Raw genomic sequence first — 23,479 nt, 5'->3', positions numbered from 1 at the left:
GAAATAGGCGGTGGGATGGGTGGCTGCTGAGGGGCAAGGCCAAGGTCATTGAAGGGGAGGAGGCGAGGAGGAGGCGTGGACGCTGGTGGTGTCCGGAATGGCCCGAGGGCAAGGCGGTCAGGTCCTCGGTGGACGTCGGTCGTTGGTCTGCCGGCCCAGGACGGGGCCGTGGAAATGCTGGAAATGTGAGTGGGGTCCGGACGCGAACCTCGGCTCTGGGCCCACGGTCTGCGGGGGGCAGCAGAACAGGGCTGCAGAGGGCCAGTGTGGGCTTCAGCACAGGACCGAGGTGGAGGGAACTTTCCATTCGGAGAAGAGGGTCAGAATCACAGGAATGTTGCTGACGCCAGACCACGAGTTGCAGAGCACACGGGGGGCCGGGGGGGCCCTGAGCAGCACAGACTTCCGGGGCGCAGACAGCTAAGTAAGAGGAGGGGCAGAGCGGGGTCAGCGCAGGGGTGTCGTGGGGCAGGTTCCACGGACAGCCGGGGTGGGACGGGGGCGGGTGGTGGCAAGGCCGGTGGTGTGGAGGCCGGGCGCCCGGGGCTTTGTGGCTCCCCTTGAATCGGGCCGAGGTCGGTGCTGGGTGGAGAGCAGCCTGGGCGGGCTGCGTGTCCCATCCCCCGGCGGGGGGCAGGCCGTGAGGGGGATTACCCCAGCCGTGCCGTGGGGACCTGTGTGTTGAGGGTGCTGGGCTGCCGTGAGACCGGAGAGCTGGGGGCCTCTCCCTGCGGCTCCCGCCGATCCCATTCTCTCCTCCTCGCACTGAACCCCGAAAGCCTCTTGGTGTCCCTCCTGGGTGAGGGAGGACTGTCTGGAGGCGAAGGAAAGGCCACACAGCCATGAGTGGGGCTGAACCAGACCTCACATGCCAGGTGGCTGTCGTGGGGTGCCGCTCCGGGCAGCTTCCGTCCCCGAAGCAGTGCGGGGAGGGCGGGAGGCGGGCCCCAGTGACCTGCTCCCAGGGAGCCGGGGGACGTGCCAAGGGGAGAGGAAGTAGCTCCAGGCCTGGGTTCGGTGAAAAGTTGATGCTTTATTATATAAAAATCTCCCCCCCACCCCTCCCAGCCCCCCGAGGCTGCATGTCAAGCAGATGGATCTGTGGCCAACTCTCCGGACGGACAGCCCTGCGTTCTGAGGGCCGCCTGGCCTGCGCGGCGGCGTGGCCAGAGTCCGTGGCCGTGGCAGGGGCCGGGCGGGGGCCTTCACGGGGGGAGGCCCTGTGGCGGGCTGGGCCCTGAGGCGCCCTGCGTGTCGGGAGGCCCAGTGTCGTAGCCCAGCTTCCTCATGTCCTTGGTCACCACGTTGAAGAGGAGAGTGACAAAGCCCTGCGAGCGGACCCGGGTCACTGGGAAGACAAGGGCAGCGTCAGCCAGGCTGCTCTGGGAATGTCTCCGCCCCAGCAGTCTCTCCTGTAAAGTGGGAACGACTGGGAGGTACGGGGGCGGCACCAACCAGGCCCGGGTGGGAGCGGCGCTCGGGGGAGAGGCCTGGGGCTGCCCCCGCGGTCCGTCTGTGTGCCTGGCAGGTGCCCGGCTTCCACCGTGTTTGCTGGGGGGTCCGCCTAGTCCCTCCCGGGCTCTGGCCTGCCTGTGGGGGGTGGGGTTGCGGGGATCAGGCTTTACCTTCCCGGCCTTCACCCTGAGCCACCACCTTGGGGTCTGTGTACTCGGGCCGCCGTCCCATGAACCAGCTGGGAAGACAGGAGAACCCTGGGTGAGAGGATCCTCGGCCTGGCTCTGCCTCCGAGCCGAGACGTGGGTGCTCTCCTGCCCTCAGAAACCAGCAGCCCTCCTCCAACCCCTGCCCCGGGGACCAGGCCCCGGGCGGAACCTCCCCACGGCCCCTCCCTCTGCCGGGGAGAGGGGCGGCTGGGTACCACGGGTGGCATCCACGGAGGCCTGGCAGGCTGCCCCCGGGCCCGGGGTGCTCTGCACGCCAAGCTTTCCCACCACGGTCACCCGTGGCTTTGAGGGAGATGTGGGGCTGGGGGCACAGTATGAGCCCCAGTGGAAATCCCAGAAAGGGGACAGCAGCTGGGGGCGGGCAGTGCGACCCCCTCCATCCTTCCGGCGTTCGGCATTGGCCTCCTTGGGGTGTGCAGAGGGGCCGGATCTGGGCTCTCCGCTTTCCTCTCAATAGTGTGGGATCCAGGACAAGTCACTTCCCGTCTCTGAACCCCTGAACCCCAGTTCCTCTCAGCTGTACCTAGTGGTAGCCAGCTCACAGGGCTCGGGGTGAGGGCACTCTGTCAACTACCAGGTGAAACATTCGTCCGATTACGGTTCTCGCTCCGGGGTGCCCGACACGATCCTCTCACCCCACCGTCGCAGGTGTGCACCTGCCCCTCCCAGCAGCCCCGCTCTGTACCCCCCCCCTGCCCCGAGGCTGAGAGCAGTGCGGTGGCGTGCAGGGGTGCTGTCCCAGGCCTCCGCTCCAGGCCCCGCGGCCTGAGCCAGGGCAGCTCCTTCCCCAGCAGCAGCCGCGCCTCCCACACGCCCACCGGGGCCCCAGCAATCCGGGTGCACGTTCCCCGCCGGGTGGGCAGACGCGGGCGTCGAGCCATCCAGGAGCGCCTCCAGCCTGAGCTTTGGGGGTCCTGCCGGGGGAGGCCGTGACGCAGCTGTGGGCAGCGGGCGCCCCACGGGAAGGAGGCCCCTCGGTCTGTCTGCCGAGGTTCCCGCATCCCCAGAGCAGGCTCCGCCCTGCCTTCCGCCAAAGTGGCTGGCCTGGGAGGGCTGGCAGGCCTGCGCTCCGCCCCAGCGCCCCAGCGCCGCCACCCTCCCCCCACCAGCAGGCCCTCCAGCTCCGCGCTGGAGTCCCCTGTTGGCTCAGGCCACCCCGACTCGGCCAGCCCCCCGCCCTCGGGTGCACTCTCCGGCGAGGGCACGGGTGCCACTGGGTGCCGCCCGGGGGTGGGGCTCCGTCCCGGCTTTCGCCGGACAAAGCAGTGACTGCCCCCTGCTGTCTGCAGGCCGTGGGGACAGCCAGTAAGGGGGCTCACGGGCTCCCAGCCTCGGGAGAGGGGATGGGGAGGAGGACTGGGAAGCTAGGGTTCCAGTCAGGGCTGGATGGCAGGCCACCGCCTCTCTGTGCCTCAGTTTCTCCATCCGAGGAGGGGGGGGCTCTCCACCTCGCAGGCAGGGGAAGCGGCCACAGAGCCTGGCACCCCCCCCCCACTTGTACTCGCGCACTGCACTGCTCTGCTCTCTCCTGAGGGCCACAAGGACGGGCCGTGCGGGGGAGGGGAGAGCGTCCAGGCAAGGGCTGAGGCCAGGGAGGACCCAGCGGGCTGGAGGAAGCGAGTCCGGGGGCACGCAGGCAGGGGGGAGGGCCCGAAGTCGGGGGGCAGGAGAACGCAGGGTCTCGCAGCACCCTAGCTGAAGCTAATGCTTGCTGTGTTTCTAAGGTTGCGTGTTTAGGAAAAGCATTTTTGTCGCCCTGTGAAGTCTAGGTGGGGGGCGCTGTCAGGAGCTGGATAAGGGCCCCAGATACCAGGTCCTGGTCCCTGGACCTCGCAAATGTGACCGTATTTGGGAAAAGGATCTTTGCACATGTGACTAAAATAAGGATCTTAAACACGGGGGGGGGGGGTTGTCCTGGATTATCTGGGTGGGCCCTAAATGCCCCAAGTGTCCTTCTAAGAGAGGTGGAGGAAGGGGTGACACACACAGGGGAGGGGTCACACGTGAGGTCACACACGTGACCACAGAGGCAGAGACTGGAGTGATGGGCCGCGAGCCAAGGAAGGCCGCAGGCACCAGAAGCTGGAAGAGGCCAGGAGCAGATTCTCCCCAAGAGCCTGGGCGGGGGGCTGGGGGGGCAGCCCTGCCGGCGCCTCGATCTCAGCCCAGTGACGCTGACTTTGGCCTGGGAGATAATAAATTTCTGTCGTTGACGCCGTCGAGTTTGTGGTCACTGGTTACAGCAGCCCCGGGAACTGACAGGGCTGAGTGGAGGAGGGCAGGCCGGGGGGGCCGGGCAAGGGCTGGCCTCCACCGACGGGCTCTGGGAAGACTGGGATCCAGCGGCCTTCGCTCATCAGACCTTTCCCCAGTGTCCCGACGGCAAGCACACGCCTCGCCCGGGGGAGACCGCCCCGGCCCCGAGCTGCTAGCCTCAGGCACCGGCAGAAACACCCAGAAACTTCTCCAGCACTGAGACCCTTTCCTCAGAGGGCTGTGGCCCCGACACGCGAGCTTCCCCGGGAGCTGCGGGGCTTGAAGCGGTGCGGACGCCCCGGCCAGGACATGGGTGCGGGCTCAAAGCCCTTAACCTCCCTCTACCCGCTGACGGGCACGGCCCCCATTTTCCTGACAGTCCGCGGCTGGGTGTGGTCCCCTCTAGCTGACGCTGGCCCAGGGCACCTTCCCATCGCGGTGGCCTCCCAGGGGGCCTTCGAGGGGCGGTGGGCTGCCAGATTCTCCCCTCCAGGCCTCAGAACTCAGTGAGGCTTCCTCCGCGCAGGCCCAACGCTGGCCCTCTGCCCCGCAGGGCTCCGGCCAAGGCTCACCCCAAAACTGGCCAGGCCTGCAGGGGGCTGCTCGCCAGCTGCCCCCTGGGCACCCAGGTGGTCCTCCATCCCCCCCGCCCCCATCCCCGCTGTGAACAGAGGGCCCATTCCCGGCTGACCCGGAGGGGAGCAGCGGCGGCTGCAGCCGAGCTAAGCTGCCAGGAGCTTCTATCCCCAGCCTCGGGGCAGGCAGCCGGCCCTCTGAGCTTAGATGCGGACATGGTAAGGGGCAAGAGGCTCCCTGCCTGGTGTCTCCCCCACATTCCCCTTGCTCCCCACCCACCAGCAACAGCCCATCCTGTTGGCTCCGCACACAGTAAGCCCATGGACCTTGCACTGTTTCCTACGCCTGGAATGTTCCCTCCCCAGATCGCCCACACTGGCCCTTAGCTCCACTCTCGTTTCTGCTCAGACATCACCTCCTCCAAGAGGCCCCCACATGTGAGGCATTTCCAAACTGATAGAAATTGCCCGTCAGGATGATGATTACTGTTCTGTTCGGCTCTTACTGCCGTATCCTCCTGTGTCCTACCTTTTTCATGCCCCGTTATGTCATGAGCATTTCCCCATCTGACGAGAGCTTTTGCTCTGCTCTGATACAAAGACCACAGGGCGTGAAGGTGCGCGGCCTCGTGCAGCTGGAGCAGCGGTTGAAGGGAGCCCAGCGACCCTCCGACATCCCACAGCCCCCGCGTCCATGGGCCCCAAAGACAGAGCAGTTGGGAGACCCGATGAGGGAGGGACAGGGACACCCCTCCCTCCCTCCACTCTGACCACGTAGGTCAGAAGCCGGCGCTGGTGGGGACATGTAGAAAACTCACCTCGTAAACTTCTGCAGTTTAGACGTGGATTCGGGGACAAACATGGGGACAGTCCTTTTGTGCCTGAAACAAACATTTTCCCGGACCAATGTGCTGACTGACAGAAAGGTGCGACTCTCCGAGCCCCCGGCGAGCAGGAGCGCTCGATCGGGCAAGGCCAAGGCCAAGCCAAGGCCAGGCGGGCCGGCTGCCCGCCCTGCTGTGTGGTGCTGGGAGTGAGGTGCAGAAAACGGCCCACAGTCCCTGCAAGTCCTGTTTCTTGTCAAGGCTCAGGAGGATGCTGGGGTACAGCCGTGACAGCTGGGGTCCCGGCTCCCACTGGGCCCCTCCGAAGCCCTGCCCCCCAATGTCCGAATCCTCCACCATCTCCAAGGCCCAGTTTGGGTGCCCTTCCTCCAGGCAGGCCCTGACGATCCCCGGAACCTCACCCCCGCTGCGGCCCCCGGCCCTAGTCCTGCCCTCCGAGCCCAGGGTCCTGCCCCTCCCCGCCCCGGCCCCTCCCCCCCCCCATCTTGCACTCTCTGTCTCAGCAACAATGCGCAGGGCATTTGGCTGCCCTTCCATCTTCCTCCACCTTCTCCAGGCAAACCCCTGTCCTCTGCGCCCCAGAATACCCTGTCTATACCTGTCACTGTGCTTAACAAAAGACAATTGCGTCTCTCCATCTGTGTCTACTCCTCTGGGGGCTCCTGAGGAAGGCCCCACATGGTCACATATGACACCAGCGGGAGCTGGGCACATCAGTGAGCGCTCGTGGGATGGGGGGGGGGGCAGAAACAGGAAGGGACTGAGCGTCTGAATTGTAACCCCAAACTGCCTGCGAACTGTCTGTCGCTGGACCCAGCCCCTCGCGGGGCCTCCAACACTCCCTGCACCCACCTGCTGTTTGGGTGGCAGCCTTGGCCTCACCCATGTGGGCCTGTTCCCAGATATGGGCTCTAGCCCCCTCGCCCCCCTCGCCCCCAAGCCCAGCTGCCCAGGCCCGTGGGGACCCCAGCGCACTGCTAGCCTAGGGGTGAAGTCTGTCCCAGGAAAAGCCCTGCGGGGGGTGCCCTGGTCCTAAGCCAGCATGGCCCTGCACGGGATGGACTGTGGCCCAGGGAGCCGGTCACAGCCAGAACCCACCTGCCGGGTGAGAAAGGCACGTGCACCGCCCCGTAGCCTCGGACCACATCGTTCCCGAACACGTCTGGCCCGTACACACTGAGCACGATCTGTGGCCCTTGGGAAGAACAAGACAAGGTGTCAGCAGGCGGGGTAACTCAGGGGAAGGTGCAGGGCAAAGAAGCGGATATGGGACCCCCCCCTTCTCCACTATGGGCTTCTGCCGACACAGAATCTGGGGAGGCGGGCGGGGACAGCGGTGGGGAGCATGACCTGCCACCTGCCGGCGTGGCCCCCTGCTCAGCCCAGATGCCTGGGGAGTCACAGGGCCGGGATGCCCCGCAGATCCTGTACCTTGACGATACAGGGAGGGCCCCTGAAGGCACTTATCTCCTCTGCTCGAGGCACAGGGACCCAGGGGGGAGTGAGTAAAGGGCCCGCTTCTCGGGAGCTTCCTTTCTGATACAGGTGGTCGGATTCAAGCGCATACTGCACGGGCTCACGGGCCACAGGGGCTTGCTTTGGGGTGCTGCGGGGGAGGTCAGAGGGAAAGCCCTTCCATGCACTTTCCTTTAAATGATCACCGATCCCACCTGTTCCCTGCAAACACGGAGGTACATCGTCCCCTGAAGGTGGGGGGGCGCGGGGGGGAGACAGGCTGACCTGTGGCCTGTAGGACGGGCCTCAGGCCATCAATCGTCTCACCTCCCAGCCTCTCGGGTCCCTCACCTCTAAGACATGGAGAGTAGCGCCCCATGCAGGGCAAGTGCTCGGTGAGTGTTAGGGATGGTTTGGGCCCTTCCCATCACTCCCCCTCCCCCAGAGGTAGGCCCTATTCTGACTTGATGAAAGCATATCTTCTAAGGCTTCCCCACCAAAGAATGCATCCCAAACATGGTACTTTGGTTTTACCCATTTTTTTTTAATTTAAATTTTAATTTTTTAAAAAAGATTTATTTGACAGAGAGAGATACAGTGAGAGAGGGAACACAAGCAGGGGGAGCGGGAGAGGGAGAAGCAGGCTTCCCGCCGAGCAGAGAGCCCGATGCGGGGCTCGATCCCAGGACCCTGGGATCATGACCTGAGCTGAAGGCAGACGCTTAACGACTGAGCCACCCAGGCGCCCCTACCTATTTTTTTTTTTTTTTAAAGATTTACTTAATTTTGAGAGAGAGCAAGAGAGAGTGAGCGAGCGAGCAGGGGGAGGGGCAGAGGGAGAAGGGAATCCCAAGCAGACTCCATGCTGAGCCGAAACTAAGAGTCAGACACTTAACCGACTGAGCCACCCCGATGCCCTGGTTTTACCCATTCTTTTTTTTAATTTATACAACTGGAATCATATAGTCTGTGTATTGGTATCCAGCTTCTTTAATTCAACATCATGTTTGTGAGATTTGTTCGAATTGTGTCATTAGGGGATTGTCGCTCGTTCTCAATGCTAGAGAACGTTTTTTTTTTTAATTTTATTTTGTCAGAGAGAGAGCGAGAGGGCACAAGCAGGGGGAGCGGCAGGCAGAGGTAGAAGCAGACTCCCTGCTGAGCAGGGAGCCCGATGCAGGACTCGATCCCAGGACCCCAGGATCAGGACCCGAGCCGAAGGCAGACACTTAACCTACTGAGCCACCCAGGCGCCCCCCCCTTTTTTTTTTTTAATTTATTAACACTAGAGAACATTCTAGCTCTGAACCAACCACAAGGACGTGGTTCACTCCAGTGCCAATGGACATGTGGGTAGTCTCTCCTTGGGGGGCCCCCCGGGTGGTGAGGCTATGAGCTCTCCGCCACTCTCGTTCAAGCTCTTGCCCACACGTGCACACGTCCCAGGAGCCGCCGCACAGAGTATGCGGACGCTCGGTCTGCAAAGGTAACGCGGAGCGGTCTTCCAAAGGGGTCAGATCACCCCACTCCCGCCAGTCACTGGAGTTCCCCTCACGCCACATCCTCACAACGCTGGGGGTCCTCAGTCTCCCTGACTGGAGCTATTCTGGTGGCAGCTTCCCGTAGCCTGCCTTCGCGTCTGCCTTCACTGCAATCTTTCTCACTAAAATAAAGACCTTGCTCTGTTTCTCCATCACTCGGACGTCCTCCTTCGTGAAGCACCTGCTCAGTCTCTCACCCGGATTTCTACGCGATGGGTGTTTTCCTCGCTGACATGCAGCGTGTGTGTGAATTCCGTGGCCTGTCTTTTGAGCTGTGCTATATTTTGATATGATTGTAAGGAATTTCTTTTTAAAATATCATTTTTGAGGGGCGCCTGGGTGGCTCAGTCGTTAAGCATCTGCCTTTGGCTCAGGTCAATGATCCCAGGGTCCTGGGATCGAGCCCCGCATTGGGCTCCCTGCTCCGCGGGAAGCCTGCTTCTCCCTCTCCCATTCCCCCTGCTTGTAGTCCCTCTCTCGCTGTGTCTCTCTCTATCAAATAAATAAATAAAATCTTAAGAAAAAAAAATATCATTTTTGAATCACTTTTTGCACACAAGAGAATACATATTCTATTTATTTTTATACGAAAAGCCACTGGGTTTTGTCTATCTCCTATCTGGCATTCATGCCAATTTATTATTTCTAGTAACTTACCTGTAGGTTATTTTACAAATTCTACATACATAATGTCACCTGTGAAACAATAGTTTTGGGGCGCCTGGGTGGCTCAGGGGGTTAAGCGTCTGCCTTCAGCTCAGGTCATGATCCCGGGGTCCTGGGACCGATCCCCACCTGGGCTGCCTACTCCCCGCTCGACATTGAGCCTGCTTCTCCCTCTACCCCGCTCGTGCTCTCTCTCTCTCGAATAAATAAAATCTTTTTTTTTTTTAAAAAGAAAAAGGACATATTCTTCCTAATTCTTATGCCTTTTGTTTGTGGTGGTGGCAACAAGGAAATCTTTCACCATTTCACTTAGACAAGGTGACGTCTGCTCTAAGTTTTCTGTAGATAGCCCTTATCAAATTAAGAAAGTTTCCTTCTAGGAGCGCCTGGGTGGCTCAGTCGGTTGGGGGTCCAACTCTTGATCTCAGCCCAGGTGTCGATCTCAGCTCAGGGGTCGTGAGTTCTGGCCCCGCGTCAGGCTCCACACAGGGCATGGGGCCTACTTTAAAAAAAAAAAAAGGAAAGTTTTCTTCTATTCCTAGTTTGCTAAGTGTTTTATCATGAATGGATGTTGAATTTTATCATGGTTTCTACATTTATGGGAATGATCGTGACTTTCCTTCTTTTTAAAGCAATGAATCACGTTGGTTGATTTCAGATATTATATAAGCTTTGTATTTCTGGAATAAACCATACTTGTTCATCATGTATTATCCCTTTTACATCCTGCTAGATTTGGCTTATGAATATTTTGTTTGGGAGTTTTTGCAACCGTGTGCAAGGTCTGGAACGATCCAGAGCTGGGCCGCTCCCAGTTCCCCCTTCCTCCCAGGGTGCAGCAAGCACTTTGAGGTCTCCGACCAGGTTGCAGGGATTTTCCTGATTCTTGCACCCCGAGCCCAGGGCAGCTGTCAAAACCCTCGATCAGCCTCTTGATCACGTCTGGTGGAGTGAGCAAATACTCTCAGGGGCGATGTGAGTGGGATCACATCTCTAGAGGTCTGTTTTCTCCTGGATCTTGGCCTGGCAAATCTCCAATACTTTGCTAACTCTCTGATGCCTTCGAATAGTTGTGTTTTGTTTTCGCTTTTTAATACTGTTATTTGCCTCTGCTAGCCTTCCTCAGCAGCAGGAGACTGGTCCATAATCTAGTGCCCTGGTCCAGGAAGCCTATGGAAGCATTCCTACTCGTGGATAATGACAAGGAGGACTGCCAGGCAGCCCCTGCTCCAGACCCCCCGCACCCAGCAAGCCGAGGCCCCCAGCCACATGCAGCAGAAAGGCCCAGACTATGAAATCAGATGGACCTGAAATCCAATCCATACTCAGCTGCTCGATATAAAGCTGAAGGCAAATGATGTTACTTTTTGGCATCAGTTTCCTAATGTGAGAAGAGAGACGCAGAGCAATCTCTCCACCACATAGGATCAGGAAGCTAGGCCAAGCCCACCCGGGGCGAGTATTCACGGAGCCACCCAAAGCCACAGGCTGGGGCTCCACCTGATACACTCTGAGCTTCCTAAAGGTCAACTCTACCGCCTGTCCACGAACTGGGAGGGTGGGTAGGGTGGCGGGGGAAAGTAGAGGGAAACGGCCAGGTGGGAAGAGAGCACAGGACGGGGCTGGCACAAGGGCCCAGGGGACAGGCAGAGAGGAGCTGGGAGCAGAGGGCCCCAGGGTGTCACCCCCTCCCCATGTCCCTGGGGGCCCCTGCAGACTCACAGCCATACGGGTTGGTGCTCTTAAAGGTGACGTCAATGGGGAAGTTCCACACCAGTGCTCGCCGCACGTCCTGGCTCTTGGATGTGATCTGTGAGATGCCCTCCTCCAGACCCTGTGAGGACAGGGAACGGGACAGCTGGTGCCCACGCTCCGAACGCCATGGCCCTCCCCTGATCTGGGCGCGCAGGCTGGGGGGCTGTTTTCCTCGCTACCTTCTGCCAACACACTAGCTTCGCACAGCCGGAACTCTGAGGGGCTGGAGCAGCTCCTAGGCCTCGCCAGGTCTCGTCTCATTAGAGCTGGCCGGCCTCGAGAGCCAGCCCGGGCACGGGTTCTGGTCCCCTCGCCCGAGGAGGCGGCCCCGCAGGTCATTTCCCGCTTGTCCCTGATTCCCCCGGACCTACTGCATCCGGGCACGCGATCTTCTCTCCCAGGGAACAACGCTGACGATGTCGTCCTCCGCCCACCAACCCGTTCGTAGCTCCCCTGCCGAACAAAACTCCGGGAACAAGCTGTCCGTACTCACTGGCTCCCATTCCTTCTCTGCTTTCCTTTCGAGAACGCACTTCACTCTGACTCTAGGCTCCCACTCTACCGAAGTGTTTTTGGCGAGTAGCACCAGTGACCCCGGCGTTGCTGGACCTGTGGACATTTCTCTGTCCTCAGTTTACCTGACTCAGCAACAGCACTGGACACACTCCCTTTGCCTGGTTTCTGGGACACCATGTCTTGGGGTCTTTCCTCCTCACAGGGGGCTCCCAGTGTTGCCCTCCTCTCCATGTGGGAGCATCTCGGGGCTGCCCACGTGGTCTGTGTGTGGCTGATTCCCAAACCCGCGTCCCCTGTCCCCAGCCTGGTCCTCACCTCTGACCTCCAGAGGACAGTGGCCCCGCCTCCGCTGGCGACCCTGCACCTCCGCCCGGATATCTAGCAGGAACCTCAACCTCAACCCACGCCAGGCGGAGCTCTGGAAAGTTCTCCCAGATCTGCTCTACCCAGTCTTCTCATCGAATGGCAGCTCTGCTCCCAAGTGCCCGGGCTAAGAAGCCTGGTGTTATTCTTAACTCCTCTCTCTCATGCCCCACATCTGTCCAAGAGGAAACCGCGTTGCCTCCGCCTTCAAAATATCCTGGAAATGCCAGCGCCTGCCGCCAGCCCCAGGGCCGCGCCTTGTCTCCGTGCTGTCTTCGCTCCTCTGTTCTGGTAACAGTCCATGGTCCCTCTTCGGCCCCTGCTCCCCCATCTACTCTGGACACAGAAGCCAGAGGGAGCTATGAAAAATACGAGGTGGGTCACTGTCTCCGTTCCAGACCCTGTGAGGGGGTCCCATGTCACCCTGCGTGAGGCTGGGGTCCTTGCTCTGACTGACCGTGTCGTCCACGGCCTGTCTCATCTTCGCCAGCTCCCCCCCCCCCGCCCCAGCTTCAGCCCCAGCCACGCTCCTACCAGCTCACGCTCTTCACTGGCCACACCGGCCTCCCGGCTGCTCCTCAAGCCCGCCTGCAACACTCCCGCCTCAGGGCCCGTGCACCTCTCCTCCTTCTGCCTGCAAAGCTCTTTCCACAGACTTCCACTCGGCTCTTTCCCTCACTTCCTTCAGCTCTTGACCCAAAGTTACCTTCTCAGGGAGGCCTTCCCTGGCCCCCTTACCTAGATTCCAGCTTCTCTCTATCCTCCACACCTCCCTTCCTGACTCTACTTTCTCCTCGGCACTTTTTACTAGAACACACTGGAACATTAGTACTTATTGTCTGTCTCGCCCCACAGGGATGTGCACTCCACGAAGACTGGGACTCTCGTCTGGCTGTCTGGTGGAGACAGATCACTCTGAGGCACGTCTTGCAAGGAGAGCTTCTATTCTGCCTTCTGATTCCCCAGAGTCCGCCCCACGGGCTAGGGGAGGGACAGAGGGCCCGGCTACTTCCAGGCTGCCCATGCACTCCTCTCTGCTGCCATGTGCAAGTTCCCGGGGCAGGGAATGTGAGCGAGCGCGGCTTTGATCGGGGCTGCATTCCCCACTCCGGCTTTACCAGGAACAAAGTCATGCTTGGAACCCCCTGAACTCAGTGTCTACCTCTCCATGGGTTCTGTACTGGGAGGGGAAGGGGTATGGTGGACACTTCAGAACCCCCATCAGTCATGGAGGCTGTGAGTAAGGGAGGCCCGAGAGCCCAGCTTACCGCCGTGGGGGCCCAGTCCTGGCCATACACAAAGCAGTACTTGCAGTAGAGATCATCATACTCCGGAAACTGTGGGAAGAAGCACACACAACTTCTGTTCACAGGGACCCGTGGTGAGGCCAACGCGTTGGCGAGGTAAGGGCAACCGATAGGAATTCTAAACACCGGGCACCTGGGGTGAGGTCTAAGAAACAGCCAGGGATGAGGACATGGGGTGCAGCAGAGGGGCTGGGCCCCGAAATGTGGGAGGCCAAGGCAGAGTCCCAGGCTGCTACCACCCTTGAGCCTTTGCCCAGGCTCTGGCTTCTGTCTGGCATGCCCTTCCCATTCCGCCATCTGGCAAACTCCTATTTGTCCTTCAAAACTTACCTTCCAGGGAGCCTGCCCTAATTTCCAGGATGTTTTAAGCACCCCCACCCCGCCCCCGCCGCAACCCCCATCCTGGCTCTGTCAGCCGCTGGTCCTTCTCTCCATCAAAGCTTTGATGGCTTGTTCATCTCTGTCAACCCCATTTGACTGTGAACAGGGAACAAATGTGATGACGTTTTGGGTCCCCAGTGCCTGGCACAAGGGTGGGCACAGAGGAGATCCAAGGGAATGGTGCCAAAGTGAAAGGATGCTCTCAGGACATAAAGCCTACACAGGGCTGGAGCTCAAGGCCTGGAGAGAGGGAGGAAACCAGAACTCAGTGGGAGGCACAGCGGGGCTGGCATAGGTGCTGACAATGCAGAGAGACGTGATCCAGCCCAGCCAAGGGCCCCTAATGGCACAGGAGAGGGGAAGGCAGTCGAGGACACTGGGCCAAGCGGCAGGTGGACAGGGTGGGAGTATGGGGATATAATCCCGATGAAACAGGAAGGCAAGCGAGACCCAGAGCTTTACCCAAACCATCTCACTGAATCCTCACAATAATAATAATAAACACCATCTTCCAACAGCCTGGAAGGGTAATGCAGCAAAGTTTTGGCGGCAGGCAGACCTGGGTTCAAATCTCAGCTTTGCCACTCCCTTTGGGGAAGTGTTCCCATCTGTAAAATGGGGTGCAAGTAATACCCACTTCACAGGGTTGCTGTGAGGGCTGAATGATCAGTGCCGGGCGCCACGTCTGGCACAGAGCGAATTCATGGTGAACATATCTATGCATATATATAAATATGACAAACGGTTCTTATAAAGTGTACGAGATGGAGAGTAGCGCCCCCTTCTGTCAGACTGGACAGACCCTCCCTGGATCTTTCCACCACCACCATCGTTGGATCAGATTCACCAGATCACCTCCGTTCTAGCCCAAATTCAAGGATGTGAGGGTTCGGAGTGCAGAGCACTTGAGGACCGAGGCCCCCCGTCCCGGTCGAGTCTCGGCTCCTCCCTACACCCGCGTTAGGCTCCTGCCCGTGACTCAACCAACTGGACACAATCCGAACCCGGGCTCACGGGCTTGGCCGAGCGTGTCCTCGGCACGAGCTCAACCTCTCGAGGCCTGTTTCCACCCGCGCATCCTGGGGCTGAGGCTTCGCAGGCAAGCCTCTCAAATGCTGGTTCCCCTCCCCCGCCTAACCGAGGGACACAGAGGCTCGGAGGAACCACGCGTCTCTCCGGGGCCACGCAGCAGCCCCGGAGGTCGCGGGATGGGTCCCCGGGGAGACTGAGGGCAGGGCGGGCGAGGTCCACGGCCGCTCACCTGGGCGCTCTCCACCTGCCCGTTGACCATCAGTAAGAAGACGCTGGGACCCGCGGCCGCCATGGCTAGGCTGGGGGCGCCCGGAAACGACCCAGGCGGCGCGCGGGGTTGCTAAGCGGCGCCGGGTTTCCCTGGAAACTGACGGCGTGGCGCGTGGGACACGTTTCTTGGGACGCGCGCTTCGCTGAGGCAAGTGCGTGTGCGCGGCAGTGCGCAGGCGCAGCCGGCGGCTGGGGGGCGGGGCTTTGGAGGGCGGGGCTCCGCAGCACTGCCCCTCTCCGGAGAAGCCGGGGGCCGGAGCGGGGGCCTGTTGTGTGGAATCTCGCCGCGTCGCCCGATCCGGTCACACCCGCGGGGAGTGTGTGTCCGCTTGGCCTCGGCCCCGCCCGCCCCGAAGCGCGGAGGCGCTCCCTGACTCAGGCCGGCCGGAAGCCAAGTGATGCAGACGTCCTCCGCCACGAGATGGCGCTGTGGCGCTACCCGGGGGACGGCGGCGGGGTGCGCGGAGGGGGAGCCCGCGGGGCGCAGGTGACCCACCACCGCCAGTCGGAGGTTCGCGCGCGAAGGCCTCGAGTCAGACCGCCCGGGTTCTGGAGAGTCCCCAGCTGGGGCCCAGCAGCTGCCTGCGTCAGGTCAGGGGGATGCCCCCCAAAATGTTTATTAAACAAACTTGGGAGGGACCCAAAAAAACCTTTAGTCCCAGCCACGGCTCTTTAATGTGAAGGGGGGAGACAGGCCCACAAGCCGTCGGAAGAAGAGTGAGCCAGAATCCACAGCTCTGCCAGGAAAATGTTCAAATAAGTCACTCCCCAGCCGCCCGGAGTAGGTCATAGCTTCTGTTAACACGTCGATCCTGTTCCTCTTAGCGCTCACCATGGTTTGTATTTGCACATTTATTACTGTCATGACTCGGGCTGATGCTTGCCTCCCCTTCCCTAGACAGCCGGCCTGTTGCATGAGCCCAGGGGCCACGCTGATCTTGTGTTCTGGTTGCCTGGCACGTTGGAAGCCCTGGGAACAGCGTTGGATGAATGAATGATTGAATACCTCGCCATTACTCAAAGAGGAAGCCGATTCAGAGAGGGGAGGTGGCTGGGCTACGGTCACAGCAGCAGGTAAGTAGCTGAATCAGGGTTCACACCCAGGACCTCACAGGCTAAAGAGCCTCAGTGCCTCCTCTGTCTGGTCCCGGGCCAGGCCCAAGGGTCCTTCTTGGCCAGGGCCTCAAAAGTGGCATTAGAACCTTCTCTCTGATCCAGGAAATGAAAGGATGCACAGGTGTGTAGACTTCCCAGAGGCCAGGCCCCCAGCGGGGACCCCAGGTCATGACGCCCTGCAGCAGCTAGCTGCTAGCTTGGAAGCCGACCAGGGGGCTCCCTTCAGACACCTGTGCAGGAGAGGGAAGGAGGAGTCAAAGGCAGCCCGGACCCACTGACCACTCCCGGAAAGGTGAGCAGAGATTAACTGGTTAGGGGAGGGGGGGCTGTGGGCAGCCAGGGTTCACACCTCTGGTTCACACATCTGGAGGCCAGATGGGTGGGGGCCCCAGTTCAACAACACACAGAGCTCAGAGCTCGGGTGGGAGTTGTCTGCCCCTCCAGGGACTTGGTCACACTCCCTGCCCCGACCCCTCACACCCTCTTACCAGTTAAAAAGCTTTCTCCCACAAATTTTACCATACTCTTTCCTCCTTGTGGCTTTTGAGGCTCAGTAGTACCCAAAAGTCAGTTGTCAACAAAATGCTTGTGATTATCAGATAACCAGGGGCTTCCAGTAGTTTAAAACCCGGCTATGTCAGGGGCGTCTGGGTAAGCATCTGCCTTCCGCTCAGGTCATGATCTTGGGGTCCTGGGATCGAGCCCCGCATCGGGCTTCCTGCTCAGAGGGGAGTCTGCTTCTCCCTCTCCCTCTGCACCCCACCTGGCCCACTAACCAAATGTGCACATTAGATGTCTGGCTGGGTGATACGGAATAGGAGGCCCCGGGTAGGGTGGGAGGACGCCGTCCCCGACACCCCCCACCCCCACCCCCCTCTTCTAGGGCTCCATCCTGCCCTGCATCCTCACAGTCCTCCCAGGGAAGCTTTAAGCCTGGGGAGGAGACCAGGAAAGTGCCAGGGGAGGGGACCAGAGCCAGGCTGTTCCTGGGGCTCAGGGTCTGTGGGGATTACTGCTTCCGCAGGTGCCTGCCTCGCCCGGTCCAGCGCCCCCTGGGGCCCTCAACAATCCCGGGCCTCTGCTCCCATCCTACTGAAATCAGCATCAAAACCTTGGGCCCAGCAGACCTGCCGCGGGAGGAAGCGTTGGGGCCGGGAGCGGCTCCACCACATGGGACATGCTCTCGCAAGTGTCCGGCACCAGTCGGTCTGGGCCCAGGGTCACTCTGAAGTGGGACGGCGGCCAGTTATAGAGGGCAGCAGGTGGTGAGTCTGGGGGCCTCCCTGCTGGAGCCCCTCTCCACCACCCTCCCGAGCCCCCGCACCCACCTGCCAAAGCAGCTGGTGCCCGTGAGCACCCACTCTCGGGAGATGAGGACCCCCTCGCACTAGTGCTGGGTGTTCAGGAAGATGCTTGCCTGCCAAGACCACGAGGCTGGGCCCTTCTTGCTGGGTCCCACACCTCAGGAGAACGAGCCTCACAGCTCTGCTCTGGGGCCCCAGACGTGTAGCCTTCCTCTCTTTCCTATCTGGCGCCCCACCTTTCATCCAGGACCCTGCTAAGCTCTGCAGCCCCAGCTTCTACCTCTCACCCCTCCAGCATGAAGTCAGACTGCCTGCAGTGTAATCCTGTGTGACTTGGAGAAAGCTACTTAACCTCTCAGAGCCTGTTTCCCGGTTACACCCAGGGGGTCGTCATCGGGATTAGATGTGATAATGTAGGTCAAATACTTAGTCTGCAGCTCGATACATTTTTAAGTCTTCTTATTAAAAGCAGTTCTTGGAATACTCATGCCTTTTCATGCTCTTCCCTCTGTCCAGCACATCAGCTCCTCCCTGCCCACCCAGAGAACTCCTATTCAGCCTTCAAAGCCCACCTCTGTGGAGTTTTCTCTGAACTCCTCTCTCCAGCCCCTCCCCATCTTACTCCCAGGAAGATTTCCTCACCTGGTTTTAGGTGGGGTATCCAGCTCTGCTTGCTTTTCTCTCAACACAGGGAACTCATGACAAAGGCAGCTGGGTCTGATTTAGGTGCCCTACCCGTCCATCTGGTCCCACCCTCAGGATCTTCAGAGGTCGGGCCCCATTCACATGGAGCTCCTCCCTGCAAGCTAGATGCCCCACCCCCACCCCCACACACTACCTGTCGCCATCTCTGTCACGCACCTAAGTTCCTGCTACTCAAACCCAAGTCTGGGTTGCCAGTTTTGTGGGGTTTTTTTTAAGATTTTATTTATTTATTTGTCAGAGAGAGAGCACGAGAGTTAACAGCACAAGTAGGGGGAGCAGGAGAGGGAGAAGCAGGCTCCCCCGCCGAGCAGGGAGCCCGATGTGGGACCCCATCCCAGGACCCTGGGATCATGACCTGAGCCGAAGGCAGCCGCTTAACTGACTGAGCCACCCAGGTGCCCCTAAAGTAACTATTTTTAAGTTACAATTCAGTGCACCCTGGTGTCTTTCCACATGCTGTTCCTTCATGCCTGGAATATCCCCTCCACCTTTGCTGCCTGAAAGCTTCTTACTGAACAACCTCAAGGTCCAGATAAATGTCCCCTCCTTCAGCCTGCCTTTTTTCTGTGCCCCACCCCATGTTGGTCCAGGGGCTTTCCCTGGACCCCTCAGCCCCCCAGTCACAGCCCCACCACGAAGAGGCTGTGGTCTGACTTGGTCTGGACCCCACTGACAACTTCGTGAGTGCCCATGGAGGGAGGGCACATTGGAGCCCTTGTCGAATGAGCGAGTGAATGAGTGGAGGTCTTTGGGGGACACTTTAGGGGGCAGGGCTTGAGCCTTAAGGGCCAGGACTGAGCCCTCAGGTTCCAGCCAGAGAGAGGGTGTAGATTCAAGTTGGTGGGGGCAGGGGTGTGGGGAAGACTCAGGGATCCCAGCCTCCAGCAGCACGATAGAATAATCAGGTCTGGGTCTCAAGCAGAGCCCAGCATAGGGCATAGGACCCTCAGTTTCCATCTCCAGCCTGTCTCCCATTTTCAGTGTGACCATGGGTAAGTCATTGCCCTACTCTGGGCCTCAGTATCTGCATTAGTAAGAGAAGGGCAATGCCTGGACTATCTCATTCTCCTGTTGAGGCCGTTGAAAGGCTGGGGGAATCCCTGGCCTCTCCAAACCTGGCCTAGGGACTGGGCATGCTGTCTTAAGCCCTGAAGCTGAAGGGAGGAAGCGGCTCGAGTGGCTTCTTCCAGGAGTTATCCAGTAGGGGGAGCTGTAGAGAAGTGAGTCCGACAGCACCGGGTTCTAATCCAGACTCTGCCCCTCAGTAGCTGTGAGCTTGGACTGCTTTGCCTCAGGCAATTGTTGAGGATGGGGGTGGTGTGTAGAATACTGAATAACTCTTGTAGGAGGGCGCGAACCCATGCCATCAGATGCCCAATTGATCAAAACATGCCCAACCAACCTGCCTGGACACCTGCTGATGGGCCGGACAGCTTCGTGCCCGCAGGATACCAGCCCCGGTTATAGGTGTTTGGATCCACAGTCGCCTGAAATCCTGCTACTTTAAAGACACCTGGAGGCACGCATGGGTGGCTCAGTCAGTTAAGGATCATCATCAGGCTATGATCCTGGGGTCCTGGGATCGAGCCCCGTGTCGGGCTCCCTGTTCAGCAAGGAGTCTGCTTCTCCCTCTCTCTCTCTCAAATAAATAGATAAATCTCGAAAAGAAAAAATAAAAGACAACTGGAAAATTTTGTCATGTCCGGTGAATTGTCAGGTGACACTATGTCGGTCAAAGAAAGCCCGCTGGAGGCTGGTGACGTTTAATGCCTCGTCTTTGGGCATTGCTGTGGCATACGTGTGCCCTGACTAGCTTGTGGGAGGGGCGCAGGTGCCGGTTGCCCTTCGTCGGCCTGGGCACCACTCCTTCCCTGCATCCCCACCCGCCCCGGAGCTCCAGCCCAGAGGGAGCCGGGCGGGGAAGGGAAGGGAAGGGAGAGAAGAGCCAGGAGACGGTGGGAGAGGCTCCCTGGCAAGAGAAACTGCTGAGAACGAAGAGAATCTAGGATGGCGTCACTCTTAAATGGACCAAAGTCACCAAGGCTGGGAAAAGGGACAACAGAAGGATGATTTGTTGTTGTTGTTTTTTAAAGTGTCCCAGATGACAAAGCCACGCAAGTGTCTCCATGCCATGCTGGAGAGGGATCTAAGCAGAGACTTCCTCTACTTGATGAAAATTTGTGATTTAAAAATAATGTTGTTAGGGGCGCCTGGGTGGCTGAGTCAGTGAAGTGTCTGCTCAGGTCATGATCCCAGGGACTTGGGATCGAGTTCCGTGTCAGGCTCCCTGCTGGGCGGGAGACCTGCTTCTCCCTCTCCCACTCCCCCTGCTTGTGTTCCCTCTCTCGCTGTGTCTCTCTCTGTCAAATAAATAAATAAAATCTTAAAAATAAAATAAAATCTTTTTTAAAAATGCTGTTACAGAATAAACCCAACAAAATGTAATTTGATATTGTTTGTTGGCTCTTTTTAGCAGACTATTGAAATTACATGCATTGAAAGGGGCAAAAAAACAAAAAAAAAACCCAAACCCAAGGTTTTTACTTGATAACATGTAAAATCACATCATAACCTGTAAAAAAAAGAACGGGAGTTATGTTTTTACATCCTGTGAGGCCGATAATAAGTACTTCTGACCGTTCTAGGATATTCCTTGCTCATAGCTACACAATGTTTTCCTGAGAAATGGTGGGGTGCATGGGGTTCCCAGTTCTGCGTTTTAGGGGCTGTAGATACTGCCAAGTGCTTTCCCATCCGTTCAGCCGCCTGGCCCCCCACAATAGCCCTGGAGGCTGAAGTTAGTAGCTCTCTCACAGGGTACAAAGCCACGAGGCTCAGAGATGGACACGGCCTCACCAGATCGCACAGCCAGGTGGGAGGGGGCTGGGCTAGAATCCGGGTCCGCCTCTGGCTGGCTCCTGTGGGGGCGTGGCCTCGGCGGGGGCGGGGCAATGAACCCCTCCCACCGGAGGCTCGCAGGCTGTTGTAATTGCTCCCACCCAGCATAAAAACTCAACACCAAGGTCATGAGAGCCGACAGTTACGTCTCAATCAGTAGGTATTTACCAAACAGCTCCTGTGTCCCAGGCACTGTGCTGGGTGCTTGCGATGAAGTTGGAAACAAGACAGACGCACCCGCTGCCCTCGTGGATTGACTTTCTGGTGGTGGTGGGGGGGGGAGAGACAAACAACTCAACAGGTGTTCACAACGGTGTGAGACAGGGATAAGTGCTAGGAGGAAAAAATAAAGCAGGGTAAAGGGCTGGGGGTGGGCGCTTCCAGGCAAAGCAGAGTCAGTGCAAAGGCCCTGAGGTGGAATACGCTGGAGGAACAGAAAGGCAGGCTGGAGCCTGCTCACGCTGACTTGTCTCTTGACTCACAAGAGACAATTGTACACAACTCTGCCTTCAGGGATGTGATGTTGGTAGCGTGAAATCAGCCACAGAGGGAGTATTTACACCATGGAAATTGGCAAATGCTAAAATCAGGGCTTTTGAGTTAAAAAAAATTTTTTTTTTAAAGTAGGCTCCACACCCAGCATGGAGCCCAACATGGAGCTTGAACTCACGACCCTAAGAGCAAGACCTGAACTGAGATCAAGAGTTGGACACCTAACTGACTGAGCCACCCAGACGCCCCAGGGCTTTCGATGTTTTATATTTTATTTTCGTTCTATTTCTTCCGAGAGCCACCTCACCAGCATAGCACTGGGGGCAGGAGATGGGTTTAGAGAGCTCACCAGGGCCTCAGAAGTGGTGCAAAAAAATAAAAGAGGAATGACGTGAAGTGGCCTGGGTTTTACTAGAGTCTCCGGCCACCATGTGGGGAAGAGACCATGGGTGTGTGTTGGCCGGGGGTCGGGGTGGGGGGAAGCTGGGAGGCCAGGGAGGAGGCAGATGTGGCCATCCAGGTAGGGCTGCCAGATTTAGCAAAGGAAAGTACGGGATGTATGCAGTATTTCAGACACCCATAACCAAGCAGCGAATCGTTGCTTATGTGAAAGTCCGAGGTAACTGGGTTTCCCGTGTTTTAGCTGCAGCCCTACCTAGAGGTACCAGGCAAGAGAAGGCAGTCCACACCCACTTCTGGAAGGCTCGCTGCCCAGTCCCTGGGAGAGTCCCCCCTGCAATTCCAACAGCCTGCGAGCCTCCGGTGGGAGGGGTTCATCCAGTCCCCCCTCCTGGATCCCCACCAACCTCCCCCTGACCCAGCCCACACTCCAGCCGACCCTGGAACCCTGGCCCTGCACACACCCGCAGCCGTTTCCTCCAGCTTCCCCCAGCAGATCTGACGGAGGACACTGGGCCGGGAGCAGATCCCAGATGGGTGATGGGGGTGAGCTGACAGGAACCCAGATGAGCTGTCGTCCACCTCCTGGACTCGGCCTCAGGCCTCGGGGAAGCTGGTCCCTCCACCTCCCTTCCCTTCTTCATGAGTGGGGCGGGCGTGCAGGGCTGGGTGATGGGCTTGTCCTCTGGGAGGAGGAAGCTCCTCTAGGGACATGATCTGATCTGTGTTTTCCCAGAGATCTCTCGGGCTGCTGTGGAGGGACTAGGGTACAGGAGCAGGAGAGGAAGGAGAGAGGACAATGGGAGACAACTCTACTAGGACTGGGCTGTGAGCAGGAAGGATGGCGCTTCTCCTACTCCAGCTCCCCGACTCACTTAGCTCCAGCTCCCTCCCTGTTTCTCAACCACACCAGGGACACTCCTGCCTCAGGGCCTTTGCACTTGCCATTCCTCTGCCCGGACTGTTCTTCCATCCAATCTCCACAGGGCTCATTTCCTCTCCTCCTTCAAATCCTTGCTCCAACATCACCATCTCTGTCCGGCCTTCCCTGACCCTTCTATTGAAAATTAAACCCCCTCCCCACCCCCATCAGTACTTCCTACCTCTGTCCCCTGCTTCATTTTTCTGCATGGTGCTTATGACCTTCTAAGACACTGTATAATTGAGTCGATTTATCCTGCTGCTCTCTTCCAACCACAATCTGAGTTCCTCAAGAGCGGAGATTTATGTCTGTCTCACATCCTGAATCCCCAGAATCGGGAATGGCGTCTGGCACGTAGTAGGTGCTCCGTACCATGGAGTCAGTGACTGGAGTTTCGGCTTTGGGCCTGTAGGAGGTGATAGATTGGAGGGGTAGATCGGGGGCAGGTGAGGGAGAGGGAGGGGTCACAGGTGACTTCCAGGTGCCTGCCCTGGATAGAGGTGCCATGTGCTGAGATGAGGAGCCTTGGGATGGGGAGCTGGTGAGCATGGTATTCGTCACAGGAATTGGAGGGCTTGTGGGATGTCCGCAGGGAGATATCTGGGGATAATTGGCTGTTGGATCTGGAGCTTGGGGAGAGGGCCAGGCTGGAGCAGGGTTGAAAGTGGTCAGTGCAGAGATCTCAGGGAGGAACAGAGTGAGGAGGGGACAGTGGCCCAGGCCAAGCCCCGAGATACCAACTTTCTGGAGAAGGGCAGAAGACCAGGGGGAGAGGAAATCAGGAGAGGCGAGTTGCCATGAGGTTGATGTCCCTGATGACATTCATCCTGGGTCGGTCTCCCTGGCAGACCTGGGATCTTTCCGAGGACGGAGCAGATACAGTTCTCCATCCCACACCCAGGGCAATCACAGGCAGGCCTCAGGAATGTTCTGGGCTGGGCAAGGTCAGCCTCAGCGAGTTGGCCCAGCCACTGGCTTCCCCGGGGACCACAAAGG

The 23,479-nt window shown here is 58.8% G+C and overlaps 1 protein-coding gene and 1 long non-coding RNA gene across 4 annotated transcripts; one reads left to right on the top strand and one right to left on the bottom strand.

The window, feature by feature from the left end:
• Positions 1 to 1,013: 1,013 nt before the first annotated feature.
• On the bottom strand, positions 1,014 to 14,767 carry B9D1 (B9 domain containing 1). 2 transcript variants are annotated; one of them, XM_036073498.2, is made up of 8 exons: positions 14,607 to 14,767; positions 12,926 to 12,994; positions 11,915 to 12,016; positions 10,746 to 10,857; positions 6,460 to 6,556; positions 5,335 to 5,397; positions 1,626 to 1,693; positions 1,014 to 1,348 (listed from the first exon to the last, which is right to left on the bottom strand). In XM_036073498.2, the coding sequence occupies exons 1-8, from the start codon at positions 14,667 to 14,669 to the stop codon at positions 1,206 to 1,208; spliced, it is 717 nt and encodes a 238-aa protein (XP_035929391.1). In that variant the 5' UTR covers positions 14,670 to 14,767; the 3' UTR covers positions 1,014 to 1,205. The 2 variants fall into 2 exon arrangements, with proteins under 2 accessions (XP_035929391.1, XP_035929393.1); XM_036073500.2 differs by lacking the exon at positions 11,915 to 12,016 and having other exon boundaries at positions 14,607 to 14,760.
• A 26-nt stretch (positions 14,768 to 14,793) lies between these two features.
• LOC118523725 (uncharacterized) lies at positions 14,794 to 20,682 on the top strand. Of its 2 annotated transcripts, none has more exons than XR_013446040.1 (4): positions 14,794 to 15,238; positions 15,546 to 15,721; positions 15,866 to 16,055; positions 19,866 to 20,682. It is a non-coding gene; the product is annotated as an uncharacterized LOC118523725 (long non-coding RNA). The 2 variants fall into 2 exon arrangements; XR_004911246.2 differs by lacking the exon at positions 19,866 to 20,682 and adding an exon at positions 16,788 to 19,463.
• The last annotated feature ends 2,797 nt before the right edge of the window (positions 20,683 to 23,479 follow it).

The sequence above is a fragment of the Halichoerus grypus genome, chromosome 2, assembly GCF_964656455.1.
Source record: "Halichoerus grypus chromosome 2, mHalGry1.hap1.1, whole genome shotgun sequence".
Taxonomy (NCBI): domain Eukaryota; kingdom Metazoa; phylum Chordata; class Mammalia; order Carnivora; family Phocidae; genus Halichoerus; species Halichoerus grypus.
The sequence above is the reverse complement of the archived record's forward strand: the minus strand, read 5'-3'. Positions and strand labels throughout refer to the sequence as shown.

Bases quoted from the DNA above. Each gene is read 5' to 3' on its own strand.
- B9D1 (XM_036073498.2), bottom strand. From the start codon at position 14,669: ATGGCGGCCGCGGGTCCCAGCGTCTTCTTACTGATGGTCAACGGGCAG. The intron at 12,995-14,606 runs GTGAGCGGCCGT...TTCTTCCCACAG, and splicing joins GGCAGGTGGAGAGCGCCCAG to TTTCCGGAGTATGATGATCT. The intron at 12,017-12,925 runs GTAAGCTGGGCT...TATTTTTCATAG, and splicing joins AGGACTGGGCCCCCACGGCG to CTCCCTCTGGCTTCTGTGTC.